Genomic DNA, 10,506 nt, shown 5'->3' with positions numbered 1-10,506 from the left:
TCATTATCTCACAGAGTAGATTGCAACATCGTCCTGGGGCTTTAAGAGCTGAAAAAAGTTCTGTGAAAGCTTGTTGAGGCCCGTCGAAGCTTGCAACATTGTTAAGATGCTGGGCATAAGCTTAATATAGGCGTCGTTTAGCTCGGGGTGGGATTGTGAGAATCGGGCGCCCAGGAGGAGCAGGATGGGGGTCAAAGGGTGCATCTACTATTCTTAGCAATCAGCTTACACTTCTATCACACTTGATTGGCGTACCTGGAAGTGTTGGCCAAGTACAGCCACGAGCAGAGAGATATCGGTCACGGCATCTAGGGCCTGTTGTTGGTGTTCTGCATGGAGCGCTTGAGCAAGGTGCGTTCCTTCCACGCCGGTCCCTAATGGCTTGGATTCAATCAGGTCATAGAGCATAAGCACGTCGATCTGTGCCGCCAGGGCAACAAATGCGATGATGGGATCCGGGTACTCCAGTGATGCGTTGATTCGTAACATCCTAATCCGTTGCGCCAGCAGTGCATTAAGAGTTCGATGTCGGCTGCAGAACTCTTCGCACGGTCTGGTCGGGGCGTTCTGCTTATGCTGGAGAACCCGTCCGCACATGGTGGCCCCGATGATACACTCTGCAAAGGGCGACAGGTTATTGTGTGGCCACTCGACGCTGACATCCGGGACCACGTCCGCGAGGAAACTCATGTCCTTCGGGCGATTGCTTGCAAAGTTTGCCTCGGGAGCTGGCAGGCGTGCTCGTATCTAGATTGAGTAAATATCTGTTCTTTTTCTTTTTCACGGAGGGCTCAAGACTGACCAGCCGCTCGTCAAAGAACATGTGTAGCCCATCCACCATACTCGTAAAGCGGTCAATTAGATATGCCAACCAAAATGTCCGTCTCTTCGTTTCGATATCAACCCAGTCCTCCTGGCCCGGAGTGAGTGGCCTTTGATACTGGTCTAGCTGCATGGTGTGGGGTGTTCGAGCCATGTCGAGCTCGTATAGTCTCATCATCTGAATCAAGCGAAGAGCTCTACCGGCGGACATCATGCCTCGGTGGAAGTCCTGGCAGGTTAACTCGTAGATCGAAAGCAAGGCCCACGCCTGGGTTTGTTCCAGAGAGATTTGGTGACAGGGCTCCTCTCCTTCGAGTTCGTGCAGAAGCTGCCTCGTTTTCGCGTATAACTTGCAACATTGAACATAGAACTGGCTGGAGAGTGATGAGGCCAACGTCCACATAGCGTACTGCAGACATGTCTTCTGTTTGCTCTTGTTTGGTTGTTTAGACCATGATCGGTAGCGGTGGGTATGGATGATTGGCGCAAACGCATACGCCCGGTCGAAATACAGCTGGTCTCTACGCCATATTAGAACTGTGGTCAAACGAGTTACGAGGGTAATACGTACAGGTCATTGTGCAGCATGGGAGAGATCAAGAGAGCGGATTCCATTGGAATTTGGGCCATCTCTAGCACGCTGTCCACTGGTGGTAATTGAAGGAGCGGGCTCGTGTACGAACCGTCGAAACATCCCCAGGGTTCCACAGTGGGGAATGGGAATTCTACCGGTGCTGCCGGCCACTCCAGGATATCTGTGGTTTCGGGCGTTGTGGTATGGTTTTCATTGTTGTCTATGCTGCTGTCGTTGTCAACGGTCTGGTAGGTTGGTGTTGGAGATGTTCCCTGTTTGTCTAGTTGGCTCTCGAGCTCCTCTATCCTTTTCTGCAGCGTCTTGAGATATCCCTTTCTGGGTCCTCGAGGCGGGCAGCTGTCTCGCACTATGCATTCCACACCGGATGTAGCACACGCTGTGCATTGAGGTCGTGTCCTATCACAGCGAATTCTTCGTCGCCGACATTCTTCGCACTACGTTCAAAGTGTCAGTATCAAACTTGCTGAATGGGTGATGAGGCCTACTGCGATTCCCGGCTGTTGTCGCTGTTGGCCCGGCATGGCTGCTTGAATCGGTCTGTGGAGTATGCAATCGATCTTCCTCTTCTAAGGCCGGGGAAAATCTGGATTGATAATTTAATGAATTTTACAGCTTTGTATTGCTTAATATCAACAATATATTAATATATAATTCTTAAAAATATATATATTGATATAAAAGTTAGCTTATATAGAGATAGGAGTACCCTCCGAAACTTTTTTTCGTACAGATATGTATTTTCTATAAATTTCAGAAAATTCAGGATTGTCCTGTTTTGGACCGGCAAAGGACCGCACATGCAGTGGCCCCCAAGAGACACGGGCCAAGGAGGGTAAAAAGCACGTCTATTCTTAGCTTATATAAATGAAGACTCAGACTGATTAACTACATGAAGCAAAATAAGAGGACACGATATCGCTTCATTGGTTCGCTTGACGTACTCGATACTATACGCTGGGGCTAGCGGGCTAGCGGGGCGGGGACAAAGACTGGACCCCCGGTCCGGTCCGGTTTCTTGGCGGTGCCCCCCGCCGTCTGTCAAGGTGGGACCAATCGCTGGCTGTATCTCGCATCAGCCCATCACCATGTGCTGAAAACTAGTGCACAGCCGACTGCACCCGACCTGCCACGAGGGCGCAGTATAAAATGCAGGATACGGCCTTTTCAGGACGCTTGGCCAGTGAAGCTTGGTCTCGCTTAGCTTCTGAGCCTCTGCCTTGGCCAACAGGGGGGACTATTCTGTTTCGTTGTTCGTTCCTGCCTTTCCTTGTCGGTTCCTGCCCCTGGTCTCACTCTCTCTCACCTCTTATGACCCATGGCTTAAGGCTTATGGCTTATGGCTTATTGCTAACTCTAATTTGGCCCCCTTTGCCTAATCTCGTCTCGCATGCTTACCTTCTTCTGGCCCCTTTACAGGAGTACGATGGTCTGAGTTGTAACTGAGGCATTTTTGCCATTGGCTCATTCCCCGTGTTGCCAACTCCAACAAAGGCTGCAGCCTTACGAGCATTGATATGGTTGACGCTACCCGGGGCCAAGGAGGCTTATATCAGATGCAGAATATTTACTCCGAAGGTACAGTGACTGGATATAAGTTGTTGCATCCCCCAGCCCCACATCTTATGATTATATAATATTCTGCCAGTAAAAAAGATATGAAAAAAAGGCATATATTATATTTATATATTTATCTTTACAAATAATGACACATAATAAAAGCATTTGTTTCGGAGTTTTAAGATGGAGAATACACCATCTTGTTCGCGGAAAATCAGTTTTGCGTGCTATTTTACGGAGATTATATTCATAGATACTATGCGTTTTCGGTAGGCGGTATGATGATATATTGGCGGAGAGCTAGGTGGGACCATGCGGGGTACAAGAACTTAGTTATGTCCAGTCAAGTCACATGTAACTATATGTCAGAGTGGTGGAGACCGGGTAATTTACCCATAAAATCATGTGACAATCAGTATTCGGCATACCATCGAAAAGTCCATCCGTGCAGCTGCTTAATACAGTTAGTCATCGATGTCCGCACCCGTGGACCCGAGGACCCAACATCTGCCAGTTGTACTTCGTACCATACCTTTGAATACAGCCAGATTTCTGTCAGGGTATCTAATCCGCCCGGTTGGAACTTGGGGGCGTATTCCGGCGGCGAGGGGCTTACCGCAATGGAGACGTGCGGGGTGCCGTCACCACCGCTTCACCTTGAATTAGCTATGCACCACTGCATCCTGCTGATGTATCATATGATTTCCTCCCGGGCGGCCGAAGGATCCTAAGTGTGGCAGATTCGGTGGCTGATTCCTAAGGCGGCAGGGGAGTCCAGACCAGGGGCCATGTCGAGTCACAGTGGTGAAGGATGTTGCAATCTACTCAATGAGATAATAGAGTGAGATCATTGTACCCCGATTCGGCAACAATGAAGCTCTTCAGTATATACCTCTTATATAGAAATGTATACGTTGTATTGCAATAAGATAGAACTGTGTATTGCTGTAATACGGGGGATTTGGCAACATTTGGATTCTTATACTACATATTTAGTGGTAATAAGGTTCCTAATAAGGGACCTATTCCGAGAGCTCGCATACCAGCGAGCGTGGACGGAACAAATAGACTTAACGGAAGAACATGGAAGACCGACATCAAGATCGTCAGAGTTGTGATCACGCTTGCATTGGGGACGGCTATCAAGGGATGATGGTACTGAACACTTGATAATCTTGTCGCATGGGGGTGAATTCATTCGATGTATATATTATATGGTGCACTAGCTATGGGGCTGCATACGACCTGCATACGACCCAAGGTCGTGGAAAGCCCGAGGAATAAAAATAATAATAATAATAAGTTAATTGCAATAGTGGTATATATAACCCTGAATTAGAATATATCTCAAGGCAAATGCTGGAAACCCATGTACGATCTACACAGTTTAAACCGTGTAGGTACATCAAGACCGAGCAGCGTCAATAATTTCCGGAAGTATGTTGCGAGTGTTGTTCCATATCTGAGTCGAGCTAACAACAAACAGCGAGTTGATATACCAAGTGTTCCTGTGGCCCTGGAGGCCCTTCATCTTGCCATACCAGCCGTCCGCAATGTCGCTAGTCGGGGGACTCAAATGGAACGGCGAGTAATCCACAAAGTCTTGGAATGTTGGCTCCACGGCCTCGATACCACTCTCACTCTGCAGCCACTTGATGGTGCTTAGAGTGGCCTCTTCAATTTCCTCCTGTGTCTGAGGGTCGACCGAGTTGTACCAATAAAAAAAGTATCCAGGAGAAGTTGAACCAGCGATCTCGACCACTCCAGGAAGACTGGCGACTTGGTACGGTGTGTTTTGGCCGACGTTGGTGTAAGCAACTCCTGCCTCGAGGCCGGTATTGTTCACAACGCCCGCGTAGTAGTGCTTGCCAGAAAGCTTGCTCAGGATGGACTGTTCCTGCTGGTCGAGAGAAAAGTACTTGGCGTTGTCCAGGATCGGCGGCATAGCAATGATGAGCTGCTTGGCTTTGATGAGCTTATTGCCAGAGGGAGTTTTGGCCACGAGTCGTACGCCGTCCTTGCGGGAGGATCCACGCTGGGCTGCAATGATGGAGGATTTCAGCAAGACATGCTCCTTCAACTCAGCCAGGGCGTTGTCGTAAATCTGGGAGTTGTAGTGAGTGGCACTGCGAACCGCTGCCCCGGTGTTCTCCGCCAACTCAATGTGATTGCCGTCGTTGAAGATGGCCAGCGCGGTGATGTCCAGGGGATTGCCAGGGGTCGCTGGCCATAACAGACCTGCCTCAGCCGATCTAGGGGAGAGATTCTGCTTCTTGGCAAACTCTGGCCAGGTCAGAAGCAGTTCTTCAGGCACATTGTCCGGCAGGTCATTGAGATCGTCGAGGAAAGGATACTTGTTGAGCACGGCCACATAATCGCTCTCGATAGTCGGCCGGGTGTGGTTGGTAAGGGCCACTTTGTTGGTAAAATCGTAGTACTTGGGGTTTCCGAAATCCGTGGGCTTAAAAGGCGCCAGAGGCGAGTTTAATCGCTTGAAAAAGTCACGGACGACAGGGATATTATCGTGGAGCTGCACGCCAATGTCGATGCTGGCCCCCGTAGCCTCGTCGCGAAAAGTCCGGGTGTTCCCACCAAGTCGGTCCGTCACTTCAACCACAGTGAAGGTCTTATTCTGATCGGCGAGACTGATTGCTGCATAGGTGCCTGCTGCTCCTCCGCCGATGATGGCAAAGTCCCGCTCGATGACGTCCTCTGCAGCATATGCCGACGGGTCGAATTGCTGAGAGTGGACACAGGCAGCCAGGGCCCCGGTGACGAAGAGAAACGTAGCCAACATGCTGGAACGATGAATGGAGTTGATCGAGACTGGCACTACAGGTACTGCGAGCGCCTTTTATACAGATACATCTTGGGGTTCTGACTTACTTTCCTCCGCAAGAAACTCCGGTGTCAGGCCAGGGGGCAGAAGGAGGATCGATACAGCCCCGAAGTGGAGTTGTAACCTTGGAAGTAAGCACGGCTGAAATAAATAACTATTGCTTGAATAGATCTTACGGGCTAATGAAGCCTGCTAAACACTGCCTCGTTGTACAGTGATAATTTTTAAACGGTCTGCGAGCCTTTCTAATAGGATGATTTTTGAACCATACACGGTATGTATTCCTAGATTTACTTTTCTCGATCATTCATAAGAAGCCCAGAAAACTTTCTTTCAAGCATTGACAAGCCTCGACACTGAAGCATTTCCAAATGTGACTATAAATCGAATTGTATGGGCAGGGGTTTTAGAATTAACCCCTTTTCCGGTGTGACATATGGGCAAAAAATCTGCCCAGGTGCCCAAGTGTGAGGATCGTATTTCTATACTAGCCAGTTGCCGAGAGATCATCTGACATGAAAGCTGAGGAGATGCAAACCCTGCAAATCCTGCAAACCGTCTCTTTTTCTACAATTACCGGATTGACGGCATTTTGTCCGGTGTATCGGATCTCAACCGATCTCAACCCGGATCCATGTTGCTTCGGCATCCTATCTTCAGTCATATATCCGCGGTCTTGCCCCAGCGCTGTCTACCACGGAGCTCTCCAACCAGCGTCCGTGGGATTACTAGCAAGGCACAAGATCAGCAGACGCGCAGTATGCTTGACGATTACAAGAACATCGATGCTTCCCTATCCGATAAATTTTCTAAAAAGCGCGGTTTACCCTGGGGATTCTCTATTTACCGCTGTTCTTATAAGGACGAGAGCGCGTGGAGTCCTATTTACGCAGATTAAGATGGAGCTGTTGAAGGCATATAAGGAGTGTACTGCTCGTTTTTCCTCGGAGACGTAAAGGATAGGTAGCGATATTGTCTGATCTTCTATCGATGTCATTTTCCCCCTACATTCATCAAAAATCATGTTTGGTGATGAACTAAAATACCGAGAACACGGTCACTAGGGAGGAGATAAAAACGTATATCAGATTGGAGTGTAATATATATATGTACCGTGATAATATATACCTATGCTGACAAAAATGTTAGTAAAGAAGCACTCTCCTATAGTCTTTAATATCACTAATTTAATCTTTTCTTGCAGGATTTAGTTGATTAACTAGAACAAAACCTCTTGCTAAGCCGAAGCATCCATCCATATCACCTGTGGAGATAAGATAAGGTGATAAATAATATGTCACATGACGCACGCCACCATATATGCCTGAGGCTGCAAGGATTCCCCCTTCTTTATGTCATCATAGCTATCGGGAGGTTTGGAGAACCTGGGAATGATCACAGCTCCTGGTGACTGTTATCACGAGGACCAGGTCAGATGCATACTTCTTTATGAGCTCCCATAATCACCTTAATCAGAGCACATACCCATTTTCAACCCGATCCCATTCGGCCTCCTGTATTGGTAGTGATCCCCGTTTCTCCGCATTATCAAACGCCGCTGGATGGCATTTCATTACCACTATCACTGGCTTCTAAAGCTGTTGCCATGAGTGGTCTGACTATAGCCTTCAGTCTGATCCAAAATGATGTCTTCTAACATATTATCTCGGTTCCTACCCCCAACGGGCTCACCATCGGTCTACGAGACCATTCGCCAACATGACGCCGGGTCCGAATACTCTGATCTCGAAGAACGTGCTGGTTTGGTCATAGATGACCAGCAGGAACAATTTAGTGACAGGGAACTGGAGGATGCACTGGCAGATGCGCAGGACAGTGAAATAATCACCCCCAGAACTGCACTGCTCAACCAAGCACGGTCGGGCAAGGCACCTGAAGAGCGAGCCTCTCCATCTGGCACCCGTCGTCGCAAGTCGTCCCGGCCTCGATGGATGGCACAAGAATCGCCACTTGGATATGAGCTCGATGATCATGATGAAGACGTCCCTCAATCTCTCCTGGTAGAAGGTCATCACGAAGACCTGAAATCACGGTTACCTCCCCCTCCCCGATCTCATGACCGATCGAATCGACGAAGAAGCCCCAGTACTGGGCCATCCTCACAACCTACGGGAGCCCGCTGGAATGAACGAGAGGCCCATCAACAACCGCCCAGTGAAGGCGGTCATCCCATAGGAAGATGGTTCACCGGCCAACACCCCGGCCTTGCCAATGTTGATCCCAAGAAGAAAGCAATGTGGCGGTGGGCAAACGTCGAGGATCTGGATAACTTCTTAAAGGATGTCTACATATACTTCTTAGGGAACGGAATTTGGTCCATTCTGCTGACCCGGGTGCTGAACCTCTTGTAGGTCCACGATAATACCCTTTCCAGAGAACCATACAAGAAGCTGACAGTATACACAGGACATTTGCATTCGTTGTTGGTTTCTCTACATTTTTAACCAACTGTATTGATTACACTAAGGTCAGGCGGAGCAAGACTCTGGATGATATCCTCGTGCCCCAATGCACAGCAAATATGTCCGGGTCGTCCACATTTTTGTTGTGGCTCTTCAGCTTTTTCTGGATTGGGAAGCTTTTTCAGTACCTGATAGACATCCGCAGGCTCAAACATCTGCATGACTTCTACCTCTACCTGCTCGGCGTTTCAGATGCCGAAGTCCAGACGATTTCCTGGCAGGAAGTGGTCAGTCGACTGATGGCGTTGAGAGACTCGAATCCATCTACCGCGGCTGCAGTTTCTACGAAACATCGAAGATTCCTGGGCAGCCAGTCAAAGCAGCGAATGGACGCTCACGACATTGCCAACCGCCTAATGCGCAAGGAGAACTACATGATCGCATTGGTAAACAAGGATATTTTGGATCTCACTCTCCCTATTCCATTCCTCAAAAATCGACAACTCTTCTCCCGAACCATGGAATGGAATCTCAATCTTTGTGTCATGGACTATGTCTTTAATGAGCAAGGCCAACTACGAACCCTGTTCCTCAAGGACACGCATCGAAGAGCGCTGAGTGATGGCTTACGTCGGCGCTTTGTTTTCGCTGGCGTCATGAATATCTTTGTAGCGCCCTTTATTGTGATATATTTTATGATGCACTACTTCTTCCGGTACTTCAACGAGTTCAAGAAGAATCCGGGCCAAATCGGTTCCCGTCAGTATACACCTATGGCGGAATGGAAATTCCGCGAGTTCAATGAGCTTTGGCATCTCTTTGAGCGCCGGATCAACATGTCTTATCCGTTCGCCAGTCGTTATGTGGACCAATTCCCCAAGGATAAGACCGTTCAAGTGGCACGTTTCGTTGCTTTCATCTCCGGGGCTCTTGCCTCAGTGTTGGCTCTTGCTTCGGTGATAGATCCGGAGCTCTTCCTTGGGTTTGAGATTACTCCTGACCGGACTGTGTTATTCTATCTTGGTATCTTCGGTACAGTCTGGGCTTTTGCGCGAGGGCTGGCACCTGAAGAGACTGATGTTTTCGACCCCGAGTATGCACTCCTCGAGCTGATCGATTTTACACATTACTTCCCGTCCGGGTGGAAGGGACGTTTGCATAGTGACGATGTGCGGAAAGAATTCGCAATCCTCTATCAAATGAAAATTGTGATATTCTTGGAAGAGATCTTAAGCATGATTTTCACTCCTTTCGTCCTGTGGTTCAGCTTGCCCAAGTGCAGTGACCGCCTCATTGACTTCTTCCGGGAGTTCACCGTGCACGTTGACGGTGTAGGCTATCTCTGCTCTTTTGCCGTCTTCGACTTCAAGAAGGGCACAAATGTGCTCTCCCAAGCCGGACCCGCGCGTCGGAATCCTAGCAAGCAAGATCCGCGCACTGATTACTTCTCAACTAAAGACGGCAAAATGCTAGCTTCCTACTATGGCTTCTTGGACAACTACGGTACCACCAATCAACCTACCAGCCGGCGACCATTCCACCCACCGCCAACCTTGCCAACCCTCGGCTCACCCACTACAGGTGGGTTCGGTGCTCTTCCTGATCGCCTTGACCATCTCCAGACACGCACTGGGCCGACCTCCGGTATGCCATTCGACCCTCAATCAATGGTGGGCGCCTCTAAACTAAAGCAAATTGGAGGATTCGATCACCGCTCTCCTGCCCCGTCCATGCTCCTTGACCCGCACCACCAACCATCGACCACTGGGTTCCGCGCCGCAGCCCGAACTACCCCCCCAGCAGCACCAGCGCTCTCGGCTCGGACGTTCCCAGCACCCGTCTACGGATCCTATCGATGACGAGGAAGAACCGCTATCCCAAGATGGCCGCGATTCAACAACACGGCAATCTGGTGCTCGTGTCGGTACTTCCAGTGCAGGTGCAGGTACTAGTGACAGCAACCTCGGCGATTCTTGGCGCATGAATCCACCCAGCAGGGACGAGGATGACCCCACTGAGGGCGATGAAGGCGAAAATATCGACGCAATCGCTGGCGGGGGTGGCGTTTTGGGTTTGATTCAGCAGTTCCAGAAAGCTAATACTGAAGGCAGACGGACAAATGTGGGGATCTAGATATTCGTTCTCCTATGTAACCTCTAGTATGGTGGTAGGCTGTAGGAAGATCACAGCTTATATGCTTCAGACACGATATATGACCATTTGATGTGGATTTCAGTGTCTCATGGCGGACCTTTTGTATTGCTTTATCA

The 10,506-nt window shown here is 49.2% G+C and overlaps 3 protein-coding genes across 3 annotated transcripts; 1 reads left to right on the top strand and 2 right to left on the bottom strand.

Annotated features, from left to right (window-relative positions):
- Positions 1-3: 3 nt before the first annotated feature.
- On the bottom strand, positions 4-1,938 carry N7516_002341 (uncharacterized protein; the record flags this gene model as incomplete). The annotated part of the gene is made up of 5 exons (XM_057215061.1): positions 4-204; positions 256-747; positions 803-1,343; positions 1,394-1,851; positions 1,903-1,938. 5 exons carry the CDS (start codon positions 1,936-1,938, stop codon positions 4-6), a joined length of 1,728 nt encoding a protein of 575 aa, XP_057076944.1.
- Positions 1,939-4,379: 2,441 nt separating this feature from the next.
- N7516_002340 (amine oxidase, flavin-containing superfamily) lies at positions 4,380-5,771 on the bottom strand (the record flags this gene model as incomplete). Its single annotated transcript, XM_057215060.1, has 1 exon — positions 4,380-5,771. One exon carries the CDS (start codon positions 5,769-5,771, stop codon positions 4,380-4,382), a length of 1,392 nt encoding a protein of 463 aa, XP_057076943.1.
- Positions 5,772-7,456: 1,685 nt separating this feature from the next.
- Positions 7,457-10,369, top strand: atgI (autophagy protein ATG9; the record flags this gene model as incomplete). The annotated part of the gene is made up of 3 exons (XM_057215059.1): positions 7,457-8,181; positions 8,241-9,906; positions 10,019-10,369. The coding sequence occupies 3 exons, from the start codon at positions 7,457-7,459 to the stop codon at positions 10,367-10,369; spliced, it is 2,742 nt and encodes a 913-aa protein (XP_057076942.1).
- Positions 10,370-10,506: the final 137 nt, after the last annotated feature.

Source organism: Penicillium verrucosum, assembly GCF_028828655.1.
Source record: "Penicillium verrucosum strain IBT 35672 chromosome Unknown utg000001l_segment0_segment0, whole genome shotgun sequence".
NCBI classification, from domain to species: domain Eukaryota; kingdom Fungi; phylum Ascomycota; class Eurotiomycetes; order Eurotiales; family Aspergillaceae; genus Penicillium; species Penicillium verrucosum.
The sequence above is the reverse complement of the archived record's forward strand: the minus strand, read 5'-3'. Positions and strand labels throughout refer to the sequence as shown.